The 21,230-nt window shown below is 33.0% G+C and overlaps 1 protein-coding gene across 2 annotated transcripts in view; it reads left to right on the top strand.

Moving 5' to 3' along the window:
- Positions 1-2,561: 2,561 nt before the first annotated feature.
- LOC148603694 (uncharacterized) overlaps positions 2,562-21,230 on the top strand; it is a 38,915-nt gene continuing 20,246 nt past the window's right edge. Inside the window, exons 1-13 of one of the 2 annotated variants that reach the window (XM_088551781.1) lie at positions 2,562-2,669; positions 3,114-3,227; positions 6,605-6,763; positions 7,447-7,591; positions 8,688-8,785; positions 9,297-9,480; positions 10,694-10,786; positions 12,612-12,747; positions 13,907-14,058; positions 15,755-15,818; positions 18,578-18,748; positions 19,065-19,169; positions 19,714-19,907. In XM_088551781.1, the coding sequence (XP_088407907.1) occupies positions 3,118-3,227; positions 6,605-6,763; positions 7,447-7,591; positions 8,688-8,785; positions 9,297-9,480; positions 10,694-10,786; positions 12,612-12,747; positions 13,907-14,058; positions 15,755-15,818; positions 18,578-18,748; positions 19,065-19,169; positions 19,714-19,907 (1,611 nt within the window). In that variant the 5' untranslated portion in view covers positions 2,562-2,669; positions 3,114-3,117. The remainder of the gene's footprint in view (positions 2,670-3,113; positions 3,228-6,604; positions 6,764-7,446; positions 7,592-8,687; positions 8,786-9,296; positions 9,481-10,693; positions 10,787-12,611; positions 12,748-13,906; positions 14,059-15,754; positions 15,819-18,577; positions 18,749-19,064; positions 19,170-19,713; positions 19,908-21,230) is intronic. The other variant, XM_088551782.1, reaches the window with a different exon arrangement.

Below are 21,230 nucleotides of genomic sequence, written 5' to 3'. Positions count from 1 at the left end.
AATTTAGTAAAAATATCAAATATTTAACTTTGAGGGCTATATTTACTTAAATATGGTGGTAAATCAGCACTTGAAATCAAGTTTTGTGTAAATTTGAGCAAAAATTTGATTAGAAATGAGGAAAAACTCACTTTCATTACTGCGGTTAAGGACATATAAGCATTTCCCTATGGCAACATGGAAAATGCATTTTTGAGTACTTTTTTTGCTTTAGGTGCCCTTTACTTGTCATGTTTTATTGTGAAAACACTGTATTTACAAATTTAAAGCCAAAGATATCACCTTTTGCGAAAATTTAAAGATTTAGGGTTTTTGACATGTGATCAAGAAAAAGGGGGAGGCATGTCAGACATAAATTTAAAAAAATAGACCAATTTTTCAGAAAATGACTACTTTTAAAGGCTATCTCTTTATTAATATTGTTAAAAAACAAGTTGTGATTGATTTTTTTTATTTGCATTGTCAGAAAAAGTTCTTTGCAAATATTTAATGCATTTAAGTATGGTAGAATATTGTCACTTTTTTGCTCGCGCAACTTGGTTACCCTATATTTAAAAATCAAATATTTAAAAAAGTGCTCGTCACATTTCACTGAAACTTTGCAAATGCATTCAGTATGTGTATAGGAAGATACTTGTATAGTTATTTATTTTTTCTAAGACAGAAAGTGACTGTTTAGGTTACAGACCACCAATTCAACCAATGAGCATTTGGAACGTACGCAAAAATAGTCCTACGCAGAAATTACCCCTGTTCCTCATAGTGCTGTGAAAAAAGTTCTCATCTCATTTAAAAAATTCAAACAGTTTCTGAAAGGAAAAACATTTCTGTACATTTTATAGGTGCATTTTGCTTCTTGTGATGTGAAGCCTAATCTCCATAATGATTTCTAAATATACCCCTATCTTGTGAAAACACTGGGATTTCCCATGCTATTTATAGACACTTCATTTCCGGTGACCAGTACTGCACTGCAAGTCTGCTAACCCCACATGCCATTCTGAGGATTGTGAGCTGACATATGTAGAACCATGCTGATATATAGTCATCTGCAGGTTAAAGTTAAGGTAAAGTCCAGAGAAGCCATTGAATATTGTGAAATTAGCATAGAAGCCTATGGGAAGTGGAATTAGTGGTTTTTAGCCTTAAGCTGAAGCCATGGCAAAATGATAAGTTTCTTGGAATAGCTTTAAACTACTTGAAGATCTTGTAAACTTTGCTATGAGAGGAATACACTACAAAGATCCTTCAAAATATGCATTTTTTTAAGTTATAGGTCCAAATTATGGAAAATTGGTCTTTTTGGCTGAATTTTATGTCCTATCTTGTGAAAAGTGTAGAAAATTTAGTAAAAATATCAAATATTTAACTTTGAGGGCTATATTTACTTAAATATGGTGGTAAATCAGCACTTGAAATCAAGTTTTGTGTAAATTTGAGCAAAAATTTGATTAGAAATGAGGAAAAACTCACTTTCATTACTGCGGTTAAGGACATATAAGCATTTCCCTATGGCAACATGGAAAATGCATTTTTGAGTACTTTTTTTGCTTTAGGTGCCCTTTACTTGTCATGTTTTATTGTGAAAACACTGTATTTACAAATTTAAAGCCAAAGATATCACCTTTTGCGAAAATTTAAAGATTTAGGGTTTTTGACATGTGATCAAGAAAAAGGGGGAGGCATGTCAGACATAAATTTAAAAAAATAGACCAATTTTTCAGAAAATGACTACTTTTAAAGGCTATCTCTTTATTAATATTGTTAAAAAACAAGTTGTGATTGATTTTTTTTATTTGCATTGTCAGAAAAAGTTCTTTGCAAATATTTAATGCATTTAAGTATGGTAGAATATTGTCACTTTTTTGCTCGCGCAACTTGGTTACCCTATATTTAAAAATCAAATATTTAAAAAAGTGCTCGTCACATTTCACTGAAACTTTGCAAATGCATTCAGTATGTGTATAGGAAGATACTTGTATAGTTATTTATTTTTTCTAAGACAGAAAGTGACTGTTTAGGTTACAGACCACCAATTCAACCAATGAGCATTTGGAACGTACGCAAAAATAGTCCTACGCAGAAATTACCCCTGTTCCTCATAGTGCTGTGAAAAAAGTTCTCATCTCATTTAAAAAATTCAAACAGTTTCTGAAAGGAAAAACATTTCTGTACATTTTATAGGTGCATTTTGCTTCTTGTGATGTGAAGCCTAATCTCCATAATGATTTCTAAATATACCCCTATCTTGTGAAAACACTGGGATTTCCCATGCTATTCATAGACACTTCATTTCCGGTGACCAGTACTGCACTGCAAGTCTGCTAACCCCACATGCCATTCTGAGGATTGTGAGCTGACATATGTAGAATCATGCTGATATATAGTCATCTGCAGGTTAAAGTTAAGGTAAAGTCCAGAGAAGCCATTGAATATTGTGAAATTAGCATAGAAGCCTATGGGAAGTGGAATTAGTGGTTTTTAGCCACTATTCGGAATTCTAATTTTCGTAGTTGGTTCAACATTTAGGCATATTTTCTTACATCCTGTTTTAATAGCCAATCAAATCATTCCAAAACACACATTTCCCGCGGACTCAGCGATGTGCCAATAATTACTCTAAAGAAGGAAATATCCCATTGATTCTGGTCTTGTATGCAGTTTTAAAGGTAGAAAGCAATCAAAAAGACATTATAATCATAATGGATGCCTATGTTTTCTGTCATCGAGGGATCTCATCAGTACATTAATTTGACTTTGTCACACGACTTTAGTCTTCACCCCCAGAAACATGTCATCGACGTACATTTTAGAACAAATTGATATCTGTCTGTTGATTGATTGAAATAATGATCAGTAAATCTATAGCTAATAAGAAACATGTTTAACAGTTGGAAATATTCTGATGATCCAATGTAATGCATGCGTTCTGTTTTAAAAATGGGTTGAAAACGCCCCAACCTCATAGGAGAATTCTGTTAATTCTGTGCAAAAAATTGAAAACCCCCCTTTTCTTGATTCTTCTCAGAGGAACATAATTTGATTTCTCATCTTAAGATGTTTTTATCCCTTATGTTTGATATTAGGTATTAATTTTTGTTTTCACTTTTCAGTAGCATGGCCAATAAGAAGCCTGGAGATCTTAATCTAGCCTCGGTGATAGCCATTCTAGAATCTGACACTAGTAGTTATGAAGACAAAGCTGATGCTTACAGTCAAGTTTCTAAGTATGTCTGTTAACATTTCAACTACAATGTAGAAATAGCAGCTTTGATTTTAAAAGTTAAAAGAACTTAGGATAATTTCTTAGTAAAAACTTCCTGTGAAACGTAGCTCTATCAAGAGCTACGATTTCACAGCTAAGTAACTACATACTCCAGGGTTTTAAACCATTTCACTTTTGTGGTGTTTAGTGACAAAATCAAGGAAACAACTGTTTTTGTTGATAGTGTTTTCCCAAGGAATTTGTGAAGGCATAGTAAAGTATTTTGAGGGCACTCATGCTTCACAGAAGGATCTATTGGAGGCACCCTACTTTGACATGTGGGCAATTTATTTACTGAAACCTGCAATAAATATCCTTCATACTAGTATGGTATTGTAAAAGTATTATAAATGGATGTCAACATAACAACTAAACAAGAGTACATGTTGACATGCAAATAAATAAAAATAATTCAATTAATCTTATAAATTGGAAGTTGGGTTTGGCCATCTCGGGCACATTGAAAATTCATCATGAGGACAGAATGATGCAGTGCCAATATAAATTGGTCTAGGGGAAACCTCTAGTTGATGAAAGTCAACTGAAAAAGAAAGAATCAAAATGTTTGAAATATTCTTTGTACTTAATGTATTATGTAAACATTGATCTGTGTATTAAAAATGTACATTTGTACATTGCTGTTTATGTTTACATAATTATTTGTTGGTAAATATTTTACCTTTTTTCTTCTTTTGCAGTAATTATAACTTAAAAATACCATTTTTTATTTTTCCTTTTTAAATTAACAAATAAAATTAAGATATTCTATCAAATTATGATAAGTAATCTTCATAAATATTTCCTCTAATTCATACACACCCAGTGTTTTGCAAATTTTTGCTGACAGCAGACCCACTGGAAATTACAATTTTTCATTTGTTTTGGGGCCTCAATGGCTCATTTGAATGTGATATTCATTTAATTAAGACCAATCTCTATTAAACTCTTTTTCCAATCTTAGTAACTTTCTTAATATTCATGTTTTCAAAAATTTTCATGAAGTGCATGTATTGTGTAGTTGACCTACTTATACAGTCAACTCCACTTAATCGCATATCGCTTTATTGCATATTTCGGTTATTAGCATAATTTTCTCCTGCACAAAACCATTTCCTATTGTTCTATTAGGGAAAAATCGCTTATTTGCATAGGTCTTGGAGGTGCATTTCGGTTTATTGCATAGAGAATTTTGCCTCATCCAGGTAAAGACAGGTTTTCCCAAATTCTGTTTTAAGCCTTCGGGTCATAAATATGTCAATCATATTTATTGTTGTAAAAACTAGATTATCATCAATCAGGAGGTGTTAATAATAGATTAAAAACATAATGGACATAAAAGACAATATAAATGATTTCTAATTACTTTAAAATAAACAAGCACCTTATGATGCGGCATGGGGTTCGGCTTGGGGTATTTTTTGTCCCTATTTAAATTCTTCCGACTACAAATGATTATCAATGTAAATTTTATTTTCTTTAATGAGCTGAACAGTTTTGTGTGAGCTTGGGTTACTAAGCATAAATATCATACGAAAATTAAAAGTCATTCATTCAGTACAATGTCTAATGAAATTCAAATACCCTAAGGTGCCCCATACTATCCACACTTCATAGGAATATATCAAGGTCAATGGCACGTATAATACACAACAATCAGTGTATAATGGTGATCAAACAGAGGAATGAAAACACACAGACCATTTCAAAAGCCCACAAACTGCAAACATTGATGAATATTACACTGAATCCTGGCTGAAATATGAAATATGGAATTTTCTTTCATAGAAAGGTCAGGAAATTATTTGACTATTTATAGATGAGAAACACATGGTTTTACTTATAAATACACACAATGTAAAGAAGGTCAATAAACAAGACAAACACAATATATATTATTATTTATTGATAAAAGAACAATACAATGAGAAGGTCTATAACAATTAAATACCAGATCAGAAATGTTGAACAGGGATATCCCTGGTTGATCCACAGTATCGTCGTCTTACCTGAACTCACGCTTACGGTAAAATCGTAATTTCGGTTATAAGAATAGCCCAGTTATTTGCATAATTTTTACTGGCAAATAGGCTATGTAATTAAGCGGAATCCACTGTACCAGGAAAAAACATAAATCTTATTGTTATTAACAGTTGGCACACTAGTTGTTTTGTTTTTAAATATAATGTTTTATTTAGTTTATTAATGACCAAAAGCCCATATCATGATTTACAAAAAAAAATTCCCACACCTGTTGTACTATTTTTAGACTTGGGGATATTGCGATCTATTTCTTAACTAATTTTCCTGCCAAAAAAAAACGTGCTCTTGAAACTTTCAATGTAATCAAAAGACAGCCATTTCTTTTTCTTTTGAAAGTGTTTTGGAAGTAACTGATGGAATAAATGTTGTTTGGGAATTTAATATGTTCTTTTATAAGGTAAATCAGCTTCTTAATGTTGAAAACATCATGTGATTGCACAATTATTCAACTTTGCATTTATAAATAGCCACATGCTTTTGGCCAGGGTTGAGTGATTTTTTACCATAGTCAGTTTTGATTGGTTCAGTATCAGATATTAATATCTGATTCATATCTTCATTAAAATTAATCTGTGGCCAGGTGGGATCACTGATAAAGAATCTTGTCGGCAAAGTCATAGGCTTCAGACACCCGTGCGGTCACATGGTGATCAACTGACCATAGCGTGTTTTGTAGGATGCCGTAAATGATCTCAGGGCAAACACGTTTCCTGTTGTAATTGATTTTTAGTCCTCAAATTTAAGTTTATAGCACAGCGCTGGTAGCAAGATAGCACAGTACCGATCTCAATGGCGCAGCACACAATCTTGATAGCTCTGTAAAGCGCAGCACTTTAATGACCTTAGGAGAACACTGCATTAAACACATATGTACATGTACTCTTGACTTATTGTGTCTCTGTTATGGCAATATTTATTTCTGTGATAGGCATTAGGAGGTCATTATTGCATGTACATGTTTCAGGGAACAGCTTAATATATTGAGATGATTTTTCTGCCTTCCATCTGCCTTGACGGTGCACTTGATGCAATATGAAACTTAAGCATGTATTATTAGGGTTTTTTGTTTTATATATTGTGGTCACAAATGAAACATAAGTGCATATGTTTATGTTGTCTCTTTATTTATTCAGTGTTCAACCATAAAGTTTTAAATTTATGTCAAATTATTGCATGAGAATCTTTTTAATCTATCATATTTTTAGTTGCGTATATTTTCAGTTGTACATTAATGTGAAGTATAATTAAATTTACATGTAGAGCTAATTATTATGTCAACTTACATTTGTACAATTGCAGGCACATGTCAGGAGATGACTTGTCTCTATACCTATATGATTTGGATGCCTCTAAGCTTGTTTCACTGACCGTTAGAGATCTGTCTGATAACCAAGTCAGAGTTTGTCAGACATCACTCAGTGTGTTAGGATATCTTCTTAGTGATAAAGAGAACATCAGGTAAAATGAAACCCAAGACTTGAATGTCCCATTTAGTTTTACAGCTGCTTGGTCCGATCAAATCGGTGGGCAAAGTATATCAGATACCAACTTTTTACTTTACTACTTTTGGACTTCTACACATTAAAGCTTCCTTTGGGGCATACCCTGTATTTATGTAATTATATAGAAAAGGTATTTGAGAGGCTGTTTAAATGGAAAACAATTTCTCTCTCCCTTTTTTTTTGCTTATAATAAGGCACTTTTAATTGAACAGATCTATTCATGTGAAATTTTGTCTTTTAACAGTATTTATACTAAATGAAGATGATGAACTAATAAATATGTACTGAGTTTATACATTATTAGAATTGATAGTATGCAAGACAGGAAACCATATGATGTAACCTACTTGCATCATCCAAGCTACATGTAAATCAGTGTTATATTATATCTTCTCCTAAATGGAAAATTTGTTAGCTCAGCATACTGTTTTGACTTTTTTGTTCTTGACATTTTTTGCAATTTTTATATCCTTTTTTTTTCATATTTTTGACCGCCCAGTTTAACAATATTCAGATCATGTAGTTGTTCCTATGTATATACACAAACTTCGTAAAAAAAAATATATAAAAAATCAACACATGTACGGTATTAAGAAAAAAGACCTGCATAATTTTTCAATTCATTTTCTTAATTTTCAGAGCACTGTCCAATGCTTTACAGACAAAATGTCTTGTTGCTATAGAAAAATGTCTACTTAAGCACATACAAGATAAAGATACATGTAGCAAAGCCTTATGGTGTATTGGAAAACAGAAAATGGGTGACCACATTCTAATGTCAGAGGTAAACTTTTAGTTAAGAAGGGTCAAAAATCAAAATTGTAATTATTAATATGATTTTAGGCTTTGCCAATGAGGGACGGATCGAACAATTTGTACTAAAGAACATTGTATACATGTATTTATGGCTTATGTCTTGACAAACAGGAATTTTCAAGATCTTCCTATTACACACATGTTGCTAAACATTTGAACAATCAATTCCTAACTGAATAACTCATTTCCTAAATTATAACTTCCGACAGAACTATTTCTAGCATGTTTCATAACATTTACATTTATAATATAGGTTGTGGCTGATGCTCCATTATTATTATGTCAAAGCTTACAAATTGGGTGGTGTACTGTGATCAGGATGTCTGCCCTTCCATTTGTCTGTCACATTTTTATACCAACTTCTCATAAACCACTCAATGAATTTTGATAAAAACTTCCTGGAAATATTAGGTTTTGTCATTGTACACCTGCTTTCTATTCTTCATTTTTTTTCTTTTTTTTATGCAAGTGAATTGAGTTCTTTCAATTTGTGTAATATGTACTTAGCTATTGATTCAGATATGGGGGGATTGCATGAATATAGCTGAAATATTGCTGCTTGGGCGTTAAACCCCAACAAGCAATCAATCAATCTGGAATTTGGGCAGTCAATTTCACTTAATTGTTATCCTTTATGACATTTTGTTATTGTGTACATTATATCACTAAGCTTTAGTAAGAAATGCACATTCCTCTGTAGTTTGAAAGTCTATTCTATGTCCTTGCTGTGACAAGTCCATGAAAATGAGCTCTTGCCTTGGTTACAGTATTAACAATTTATTGAGCAGTGTGGTTCATTTCGGATAGATTGATCAGAAGTTACACCTCCTCTCAATATATATGGGTGGTAAACTGAAATACCTTGTCTGCCACTCCATCCGTATGAATTGCTTTACTAAAATCTCCAAAGTGCCAAATTGATGGATTGATTTCAAATTTGGTGTGTACATTGTAGGACCTACATTGTATGTGATTTTGGGGTATAACTAGCAGGTCATCTTACTGTTTTGATTTGATTTATATTATTATTAGAAATTTACAAAAAATGTATCTGTTTCTTGTAGCCTGGGAAGAAGCTGATAAAAACAATTGGAAAGGTTTGGGGTAAATGGAGAGGGAAGGTCAACACTGTGGAGAATGAAGCTGCTAATGCTGTTCTAAGGTAGTGTTTATACAAGTATCTAAATTGATCGCCTGAATATAGCTGAAATATTGCTGCTCGGGCATTAAACCCCAACAATCAATCAGTCAATCACTCTACATTGACAGTTCATTTAGAAGACAATAAAATCAGATTATAGATGTATTTGTCATGAGTTGTGATGAGCAGATCCAGTGTCATGACAGCATTTTTAAGATCTAACATTTGGTGTAGGAAATATTATGGACACAATAGAATAAAAATCCTTAATGAATGCTGTAAACGGTATTCATTTTCCTGATTGCTTATTTTTGCAGATTCTGTCAAGTGAACATATTTGCGGGTATCCATATTTGTGGTTTCAAATGATGATAAGCGTTACATAATGTTAAAATTGGATTTCACTTGTACTATTTTTCACACATTTCTGTGAATCGTAAGAATAATAAAAGGATGTTCATCTTAAAAATTTAATATGTTTTTTCTTAATTCTACAATTTGTAGTCTTTGGTAATATTATAACTTCTTCCAGACTACATGAACAAGATAAAGATGGTGTGCAAGATAATTTATCTGACTTTGGGAAGGAGCTGATTCTTTCCTTGGTACAGGTTTCATCACAGACAGGTCCACGTCTTCTATCCCTGGCCTGGGAAGTCTTTACCAACAGTACCATGCCTCTGTGGTCCAAGACAGTTCTGGATGAGTATAAAGTGGTAAGGATCATACTGTTAATTTACATAGTTATCTTTTATGAAGACCAGATTTAGATACTAGCCTGTTTCAGAGTAATCAAGGGAACCAAGGTTTTAGCGGTAATCAAAAGAATGTAATCCAGGGACAAAGACCAGACATGGAAAACAGACACACACAACAAAGAACATAAAGTAACTAAAATCATACATACAAAGTAACAAAAGTAAATGAGCAACTCTGACTCCACTAAGAACTGGGAGCATGGACCAGGTGTTAAAATTACTTTCAATAGTTGAAGGTCCTTGACTTTTTGGCTTCCTAAATGAAAGGTCCATCAGCAAAACGATGGAGGTCTTCCATAAAAGTAAATACAATGTATGGTAGGACCTGGGCCTAGGTGAATGAAGTTCAATGGTCCAGCATCAGAAATTGAGGCTCCAGGACCTCAGACTAGTGCTAATTTGAACAACTGAAGAGTTTTTATCAGTGGAATATAATTAACGTTTTTTCTTTTTCCTTTTTTTCCCTTGACTTCTAAATTTTTTATAAGTAATTATTTGTAAGGGCTATTCCAGTAAAATTACCCTGAACGGGGGTGGGATGCCCAGTACATAAGGGGTACCACCAAAAAAATTAATTTCATTTTTTGCAATGCGTAATTGTGTAAAATATCAGAAATACCTCCATCCAAGGTTTAAATATTTAAATGTTGTTCCACCCCTCCATGGAAATTTTACTGGAGTAGCCCAAATTTTTTATTTCACTTCAAGAGCTATTTTGAAAGTGTATTACAACATAAAAAACAAAAGCTAAACTATTTACCTACCTACTGACCCAATCTTTTTTTGCAATGGGGCTGTTGCAAACAGAAATATTTTAAGTCTGGCCTTATTATTTTATTAAGAAATGACAGTACAAATGTAGATTGAATCTTTAGGTAGCAATGAATACAAAACTCACAGGATCTAACTGACATATCTGGTTGATATTGCCTTTGTCTGCTTACAAAAGAAGATTTTTTAGTTTAAAAGTATAAAATTTGAGATTTAGTTCGGTAATCTTTGAATAAATTTCACATATTCATTTTCATGTATGTGTCAGGAACCCTATCTAGTGGGATAAAAAATTAACTAGACTTAGTTATTCACTTGTCTCAGACTTTATATTAAAATGAAAACAAGGTAGCTTTCTTTCCTTTACAGTTGTCAAACATTAATTATGATCTTATTTCAGGCTATTGGTCCAGTACTAAAGAAAATGATGAGAGAAAAGCAAGAAGTTCATGCTCTGAGGTTGTGGTCTTTCTATGTCCATGTTCTCGGAAAGGTAATTAGGGAAACATAGTGTTGATTTGAAGGGCAAACTTTTAGGGCTATTCCAAAAGAAATGTAATGGGGTGGGAGGCACTTTGACCCCAATATGCATACTATTTTATTTGATTATTTTCTTTTATTGTAAAGGCTAATTATCCTAAATAACAACAACCAGTTATCTCCCAACATACCCCATCACAATTAATGCTAGAACAGCCCTTAGATATTCTTTGTCTTCAATCTTCTACTCTGAAAATAAAAGTCTCAAAACTGTTTCACATAACATGTTCAGAGTAATTATTAGCTGCTGTTGAAACCAAAGAGTGACATTTGTCAATTCACAAACATACATGTAAATTTTTTTTTAATGTTCTGGTTTTGGAAGTTGTTGATAAAGCTTAAATATAGAATTCCTAATGGTTCTGATCTTATTGTCTAACTCTTTATATATTATTCAACATTGAAATAATGTATAACCCTTTACTATTACATATCAGGTGTTCAAGTAGTGATGTCCGAGGTCCGAGACCCTCCAATTTCTGACATTTCAAATTTTATAAACATAGGCCCTGGAATTCAATACATTGAATCTCAAATGAAGACCTTTGGTTTGCATGATGTGGACTGATGATTTGAAATCTACAAATGTCCTTGAACTTCCATCCTTAACTGCATATAAATAGGCATTAGAAGTTAAATAAAATAAACCATGGCATTTAAACTTTACTGGAATATGAAATGTGGCAAGAAATAATACCCATCTCTCCACCTCGACAAACTTTTGTTTTTAATGTTCAATGTTAAATTACAGCCTCGTTGCATCATACTTTTTACCTTTAAAAGTTGAATCCAGACTGGATATGAACATTTCCAGATTTTACCGTAATAAAACTAGCAGATGCAGGAGGGCTTGAGAACCTAGCATTTTTTTTTTTTTTTTTTCAAAAATAGATATAAGGCTATTATATCTATTTTTTACATGGATTACCAGCCATATAGGATGATGTGCATGCATTGATTTTGTTATGAGAATTAGATCAGGCTACAAACATAATGTCTGTTTTCTGCTACCTACCTCTATTGGATTTTCTTAGTATTGTGGCATTATTAGGCATTATACCTAGTTGGTCATATTTCAATATTTGAAATTTCAATTTGAGATATTTTACAGGAGGTAAGGGACTTGGATAATTTTTTCTGCATTATACACTTTGTAGACATAACTCCTCTGAAACAACCCAATGGATTTTGTTTAAATTTTATCAGATTGTTAGGTACAATACCTTATTGGTCATAAACTACCACCATTTTGATTGGACAAATTTTATTGGAGTTGCAGGACTTTAATCATTTCCAATTTGGGTTTGAAAATTTTTGCTGCTGCAGGGGACATATGGCTACTTGAAGCAAACTTTTCTTTACCCTTATGAGATAACCCATTTCAGTTATCTACTTAAAACAACTTTTTCAGGTAAAATCATGGCTATGTTATTTATATCATGAATAGATCTGTATTAGTGCAAATGTCATATGATTAACATATTTTTTTATCTGACAATATTTATGTGGTCAAGATACCCCATGTTCTATCTTTATCAACAAATTTATGATAATTTTGTCATTAAAAACTTGTTAAATGACTTAAAAGGGTAGTAAAAATTCAGGAAGTGACCATGAACTTTATATTTTTTCTGTTGAAAGTAGAGCGGATGATAGAGTTTTATTATATACTATAACAGTATGGCACTTTTTGTGGTAAATTGTAGGTGTGCATGCATTGATTTTGTTTCAAGGAAGATAAGATAACTGCTGTAATTGATGAACTTGTAACTTTTCAGGAACTTCATTATGGAAACTTCATAAACCAGTTACTGCCTTTGGCTGAAGAAGGATTTAAAAGTATCAATGCTGATGTGAAGATAGAGGCATTTAGAGCATGGAAACAACTCATTATTAACTTTTCCCTTGATATAAGTAGGCAGCATGTTTTACTTCAGTGAATTTAGAATAAACATATATTATCTGTATTCATACTATTTTCATACATGTATTTCTGCAATTGAGACAAGTAAATCTAAAACATTCATGCCTGGGTATGAATTCTACATGTATGTTTTTGATTAGAATTATTAGTATTAAAATTTGAAAAAAAACTTAATATGATATACCAATAGTTGTCTGTTTAACATCGAGTCTCAAATATTTTTATGCGTAATCAGGACCAGGTCAGGTTGGACATGAATCATTAAGAAATTTTAAATGAAACAGGGGGGAATTGGAAAGGAAAAAGCAAAACTTGACCATCACCAGATAATTTGAGAAATGGGTAGGTGCATCACATTTTGTCACCTATATTGACCCCAAGAAGCCTATACAAATGAGTCTTTAACATGCATAAAGTGAGACACTCTTCACATACATTGTACATTGGCCCAATATAGTCTGTGGTTATGTTTTCCTCTTATAGCCTGACAACCCCTGAAGTGAGGGCTACCTTTGGTACATACCTTAGCAGCTATGTGGGCTGAGCATCAGATTTCTAAATATTCCTAGTCATCTTCTAAGACTAGCTAAGTTCTGCTTGGACAGTTATTTAAACATCCAGGTCTATTATAGACTTGATTCCATTAACATATACCTAATATTATTTACAATTTTAAGTGATCTAATTGGGAGAAATTTTAGTTGAGTAATGTTTTAGGAGAATTTTTTCCAATACCAAATATTGAAAAAAATGAAAATCAAATTTAACTAACAATACTAAATCCTAGTTACTCCTAAATTAACATTATATACTTTATCATGAATGTAATCCATATCTTGTTACCATTCATTTTATATGACACAGTTTAATTATACCCCTCAAACTAATTTATACTATCGTATCCTTGTCCATGTGTGTGTTTCTCTCTGTGAACAAAATTCTGTTACTGTTTTCTTAGCAACTACTCATTACAGCAGCTTGATATTTTAACACATTCTTTTTGTGGATATGCTTTTGAGGGGATCTATTGAAAAAAGAAAATTGACTAAATTTTCCTGTTTACCAAGAACTTAATTTTCCTTGTATCTTGATTGAAAGCGGGGGTATCACTGGTGAGCCATTACTCATAATTTCTTGTTTTTTTTCCAGATATTTTATCTGATTTGAAAAGAATCAAACTCATTATGCAAGTATTTAAATTCAACAATGCCAAGACAGAACTTGTTGCCATGGAGAAGTTTAAAATTTGGTGGTTTTTTGTACAGAAACTTGGTAACAAGGCTGCTGTCTATTTTGAACAGGTAAAGTTGATGTATGTTACATGTACAAGAAATTTTGAAGTTTGACATTTTGACAAACTTCAGTGTTTTATATAATGTTTAATTAAGGAGTGCAAAATTTACGTTCATTTAGATGTTTAGAGGGTTTCCCTTGAAATACTGGATCAAAATACCGTGAATATGCTTTTCTTTGTGGAAAAAAATTATGGTTTGTCGAAATTTTTATTGTGAATGGAATTTGAATTTGTGGATTTTAGTAGGACCTCCAATAGTTCAAGCACTTCATTTTGGTAGGAACTTGAAAGCCTATTTTGAATGAACCTCAAAAACAAGATAATTGTTACTCCATTAACAAACATTCTCCCAGACATTGATTTTGGTTAGTATCATTGACATTCCTTTGTATTTTATAATACACATACTTCATTCAAGAGATACCAAAATATGTTCCAAGTTTAGTTGGTGTATAAGTATAAGGTAAAAGTTCTAACTACATGTAGATGATGTACAGAAATTGTCAAGTTTTGGGTACTGTATACCTGTTAACCTAGTCAAACCTAACTGTGGGAGATCTCCTGCAATACATCATAAAATTGCGGGAGATTTTGCGTGATGACATTATCGACATGTTTTGTTATAATATAAATTAAATAAAAGAGAGAATTTTAAATATTTTTTTCAAAACCATAAATACATGATGTACACAAATGAATCAACAAAATGAATTATACATGTATTCACAGAAGTGATGCTTGGTATGGAATAAAATAGATTTTGCTCTGTTCCAATGTTCATCACTGCATGTCAATGAATCTGGTTTTGATGGACCTGCTTCCATCTTTAATGATGAGAACAAGAGTAGCAAAGAACTTTTTGGCGCCCATACCATTGCTTTCATCACATAAAATACTGAATGGTTTCTGTTTACAGTTTTCAACCACTGTACATTTGTTGCCTCAAGACTTTGTACGATAACCTGCTTTATGATTTGGGTGCATTTAGTCCTTTTGCATTAGAATTTCTCAATTTTCTCGGCAATGTAATTGTCAGTGAATGTTTTTTTATAATCAGCCACACTGAACGGCAAGTTGTGTTTGGTCACAAAGTTTGTAAAATCTTGACATAAGTATCGATTCGAAATTGTAAATCATGCTATTTGTCATTATGAATAAAGATAATTCTAGAGAGGCTCGTTTGTCATTCGGCTGTTCCAAGCATTTTTTTTATAATAAAGCACTTTCGCGACCCATGCGCTTGTTGACATAAACAAAAATGGCGGACAAAAAGACAAAAATTTGATAAATTCTATTACGGGAGGTTTTTATAGGAGGAATTCTTGAAATTGGGAGATTGATGCCTCCCTCACAGGAGAATTTTTCTTTGCGGGTCAAAAGATAAAATTACGGGAGACTCCCTAAAAAAACGGGACGGTTAATACCTATGTTACTGGGTAGCTCATTGGTATCCTAACAAATAAATGAGTTGGTTGGTAGGACACAATGAACACAACGCTGTAGTCAGTGTTAATCTAGACACGATGGATGGTGAGCATATTAAACTCACAGGCCAGTGTGTCCAAATAAACATTGCCCTTGTAGCTTCACTTTTTGTAATTTTACAGTTCTGCTTTTGTTGTGTCGTTTGGTTTCGTTGTGTTAGGATACTCAGCATGGGTAAATAAATAATATAATCTACTGTCTATTTTGTATACTTTCAGATTTGCATACCACTGTTGAATTTCTGTCTTGGTATCAAAACCACATCTGCAGCTAATGGATCTAGTAAGTCCATATTATGATTCACTTTATCTTTCAAGTTAAGGAAAAAATGGGAAATTAAGAGTGAGTTGTGAGAACAACATAACATACATGTGATAAAGTCATTCCTTCAAAACTGGAGATTTGGTTTGAAAACTGGAGGTTTTTTATCTGCGTTTTTTGGGGGTTTTTTTGTGGCATAACAATTCAAATATGTGTGAAACTTATGGAAAACCTTGTATTAAGTTATAAGTATTTTCTATGTTTCCCTGCATTTGCAAGCCATTTATTAATTATAATAGTTTATAAATAGCGATGTATGGGAACTGAGTTGACTGAAATGTTTACATTTCCTGTTCGAATACAAATCAGGTAATTCAGTAAAACAATGGCGTCCGACCGCTTATAAAAAGATGTTTTAATTTGCCAAGTTTTCTATTGATATCTGACATCTGGAAACAGTTCATCAAGCGGATTAAAGGATTAGTAATAATTTTGTCACCTTTTAAGTTGATCTTTTGTTATTTGATCATTAAATGACAATGGGCCCAAAGACAGTTTGGCACTCCCGGTATTGTGTATTTAAACTTTATTTATTTATTTCACGTAAAACTGTTTTCAAAAATACAATGGCTCGATGTTTTCTTTAGTTGATGACTTTGGTTCTGATTCCTGAAAATTACGGACCTAAAAATTATGTCTAGAAAAAAAATCTAGAAACTCATTGTTTTGGTGTATACCGCACATCCCTCTTCTGGAGCAAAGAAAAAGTTGAAAAAATGTGCGGTATACATGGATGAATACGGTAGTTGGAAAGACCTTTTTGATGGAGTAAAACTTGGACATTTTAATGATTTTATTTATTATTGACAATATTTACATAACCAGAACAGCATAAATATAAATATCTTTAAATTTAAAAAATGTCATTATTAATACATTTGTATATATCTACTATTAATTAAATAATTTTCATTTAAAAATTGTCACTACATGCAATTGCTACTATTGCATAAATATGCATCAAAATGATTTAATTTCAAATAGTCATTACTGGCTTGGCACCACATTAACTTTGACTTCCACGCAGCATTGAATTTGGAACACTACTTTGCTTTCTTGGAAGGAGGTGCTGCAGATGAAATATTACATTTCGGCATTTTAACGGTTGATTATCATGGGAGTGCTCAGAAAAGAAAAATACACTTAGTTCCTCCATTGACTTGGATAAAAAAATAAGCCATACTTTGAGTCATTTTCAGTGAATGCATGGTCAACGTTTCCATAGCCATCAAAAGATCATATGTCCCGCATTAATATTTACATCAGTCCCAATCGTCGGTGAAAAAATCGTTTAATCAATTGAGTGTGTGCCACTAAAACTTTTGATAATTGTCAATCATCTCCTGTTGTTATATAATCATCACACCTTTTTTAAATTACATCTCGTCGGTAACCACTAAAGCTGTTTATGACCCTAATTAACAATAATTAACATATTCACCTGTCTACCCAAGATCAACCGGAAATGTCGTTATTTGATTCTCTCAAAAAATCTCCAAAAAAATTGGCGTCCAAAATTTGTTTACAGTATAATGTTCAGAAAGCGGTAAATTTTCTGTTTCAACGGTAGGAAGGTTCTAATTCCGGTAGAATTGAACTACCGCAGGTAGGTTCACATGTATGACATAGTCTGGCTTATTATCTGTAATGGTATCTGATGTCCCATATTAGGTTTGCTAGGAAAAACTCACATTTTGTAATCATCTGTGTGTGATCATTGAAAAGTGTATACACTACACTCAGGGACTTGTGTTTCTCTAACACTCGAGTCAGAGTTTTAAATCTGTGTTAGTCAGTGAAACACAGTGCCTGACGGATTTTTCACAGTGAAATATGAGTGTTACACCCACTCAGCTGGGACATCCTATATTCTAGTTGTTAATTGTGTACGGAGAACCACCGACCTGATTAACTTGAAGCATTTTAGCGGTGGAAAACGACCAGCTGAGGACGCCGTCTCATCCTTGTTAGACATCGTCTTGTAACTTATATAATTATTACTGACAATGTTCCCAGTCCTGATTAAGGGCTTTTATTTTACAATTCTTATGTACACATATCATAGGACCTGCAATTAGTTTCTTTTATTTCTGGAAAATCCGTTCAAGTATTAAAACTATCAGAAACTAAGCGACTGTTTTTACAAGTCCGTCACTCAAATCAAATTTTCAAAGTGTTTTATTTATATTTATAAATAGTAATTATCAATTTACAAGTGCAATATTAAAATATCAGAAGATTGCATTATTACTTGATAAAGGTGCGAAGTAATATTTCTATATGATATCTCCCACTCATTGGATGTACCTGTTAATAAAAAAACAACACAGCAACAAATGATAAACATGTACAAAATATTTTAAAAAAAAAAGATGCCGAATTTTTAATGACATGAATAATTTTTTTTATCTTAACTGGAGTGCTCCGAATCACGTGATGGCTGAGAAACAAAACACAATATACATCGTATCTAACAATGAATTCCCTGTTACATGCCTCGATGAATTTTATGACTATTGCAATATACAAACGGTCGGTGTTGGCTAGGTGGAAACTTGGTGGTAAACACTCAAAATGTTGGTGTAACACCAAGTTTCACTCGGGTCGGACTTGAGTGTTAGAGAAATAAATGTCGTTGAGTATCGTGTACAACTAAAATTACTATGTAGATCTTGTATTTTGGGATAAAGCTTTATCTAGTAATGCAATTTCCATTGTAGGAATACAGATAGGTACCAGCCCTGTGACTCCTCAACAGAGTATCATCAACAGTCCTAACCCCAAACTTCCTGTCTTCTCTGCATTACAGAAGTATTCTTGGCAACTTCTCAGCTATTTCTATGGAGAAATGCCCTCAGATCTTCCTTTAAAACCAGTCACTTATGATATAGGTAAATATTCAGGTATTACTGCATGGTCTAAAGAGAAATTTTTATGGTAAAACGTCCATGTAAATATTCAAATATTTTTAAAAAATCCATTTTTAGGAATGATGTGAGGTTAGAAAATGCATTTGGACCAAATATAATCATGCATCATGCATCGATACAATGTATGTAACACAATGCTGTTATTGCTGTTATAAAAAATTGTATTCATCTTTGTGTATCTATTGAACTAAATTATGCCTGATATCTTATTGCCCCTAACATAGTATTACATTCAAACATATCATGGCCAAATGATTTTTTAATTTTGATTTTTCAGCTTCTCCAAGGATAGAATTTCTGACGGGTCCAACAGCTTTCTTGAAACATTCTCAATGGCTGATCTCAGCAACATTTGAAATTCTTGAGCTTGAAAACACACCAGGTAAGTGTTATAGTTGTGATAGTGGTACAATATGGACATAAGCAGACAAAAGGGAGTGAATTCAAGGATGATCTTGAAAGAAGTGGATAACAAATTTATTCTCTTTTTGTCACTGTATTTTACCCTTGGTGTATACATGTATACAACACAGTGTATAGGATGTAAACTGTCTCAGTGGGATGGGCAAAATAAACGTTCAAGTTCTCATATAAAAAGCCTTTAAAATTTCTTGTTGCATAAAAGGTTTTTGTCTCTATGTCCATTCTGTACACATGTTAATGACTCCACTAAATACAGTTTTTATTTATGTCAATTCAACAACAATTTTATTGATGGAATATTTTGGGTGCATTTCTTGATACAAAAGTATATATTTTTTTGTCATACCTGAAATCTTGCTTGGCTGCCCTAATAACATAAATCATCAGAAATTCTTCGTTGAATAGTTTCATATTTAGTTTAAATAATAATGATGATATGTTCTACTTAACAGTATTCTGTCATTAAAGTTATATATTCAGTCAATTTTTTATTCATTTCATAGATAATGCCATCCAGCATGTTTGGTTTGCCTTGGTAGCTCATATGAAGAATGTTCTGGACAGTGGATTTAAATCTGAGGTAAAGGAAATGTTTTCTACTTTCCTGGTACGGTTCCAGACATTTGTGCTGTCCCAAGCTGTACAACTACAGAGTTCTACATTGACCAACCCTGGAAGGCATTTACAGAAGATATTGGTAAACATCTATTGAATTTTACGGTTATAGATTGAACAATTATTTCCCTTTTTGTTCCATTTATAATATGATTTAGATTTTGCCTATGAGGGACAGAGCTTTATGCACTCAACTAAGACTTGTTCATATTGCGTTGCCATAGTATATCGGTAATATCTTGACCAACAGGTCCATTCCAATATAACAAGCTCTGCACATACATTTAAAGTTTAAATAATCACTTCAATACTGCAAAGGTCATTCCTCAAAATATGTTCCCCCGTGCAGGTCCGGGTGTTAAAAGAATAGGCTTGCAGCAGCGCTAAGCTTGTCGTAAAAGGCGACTAAATAGTGCTCAGAACCCTAGCCGGGGGCTAGGGCGCTTTGCCCACAGAGCAACTGGGATGTGTGCCCCAGGTGGTTGAATGGGGCACCCCTAGCGTGTTACATGCTGGGGTTGTCAGGCTATAATACGGAAAACCTGACTGCAAACCATAGTGGTGCACCGTGTTGGGAAAGATGCCACGTTCCTCGCACGTTAAAGAACCCTGCTGCGGTATTCTCCCGGAGTAGGAACCATAAGGCTCCGCCATAGGAGGCTAAATTGCCGACCCGACCCACTTCTCCCTATTTCCAGTGGCAATCAAAATTTGTCGACCCCATTGTCCTTGTGTCCCATCCCTTTTTCATTTTATCAATTTCATGTTCATTGTCTGAATATAGCTGAAATATTGCTGCTCGGACGTTAAACACCAACAAACAAACAAAATCAAAATATATTACTTTTGACAGAACCATTTGAGCCATTTATGTTTCAGTGCATCTGTTTATAAATGATGACACTCATTCTCTGTCCCTATTATAGAAAATTGATATCAAATGATTGAATATTCATGTTTTTTTTTCTTTTTTTTCCTTCCTTGCTAACAGGCAATTTATATTTTGTAAGATAAAGTATTTTATTTTTAAATGTATTACACTTCGTTATAATATGTAATTTTTTTCTGTCTCTTCATGGAGAAAGGTTTCACATAATGATTTAAAGCAGTATCAATGATATTGTTACTCTTAGAATTATCTCTGAAATAAAGCTGTATCCCCTGATGAAAGGTAAAAAAAGTATATGGTATTTCTGTTCAAAATTACACTGATATAATGTTAATGACTTGTCTTTGGCGTCAAAAGCGCGAAGCTTGTTGTAAAAGGCAGACTAAATAGTGCTCAGAACCCTGACCTGGGGCTAGGGCGCTTCACCCATAAAGCAGCTGGGTTATGTGCTACAGATGGTGGAATGGGATACCCCTGGCAAATCTTATGCTGGAGTGGTCAGGCCATAATATGGAA

This window comes from Perna viridis, chromosome 11, assembly GCF_037379345.1.
Source record: "Perna viridis isolate PV_CMFRI_1.1 ecotype Kerala chromosome 11, ASM3737934v1, whole genome shotgun sequence".
Lineage (NCBI taxonomy): Eukaryota > Metazoa > Mollusca > Bivalvia > Mytilida > Mytilidae > Perna > Perna viridis.
The sequence above is the reverse complement of the archived record's forward strand: the minus strand, read 5'-3'. Positions and strand labels throughout refer to the sequence as shown.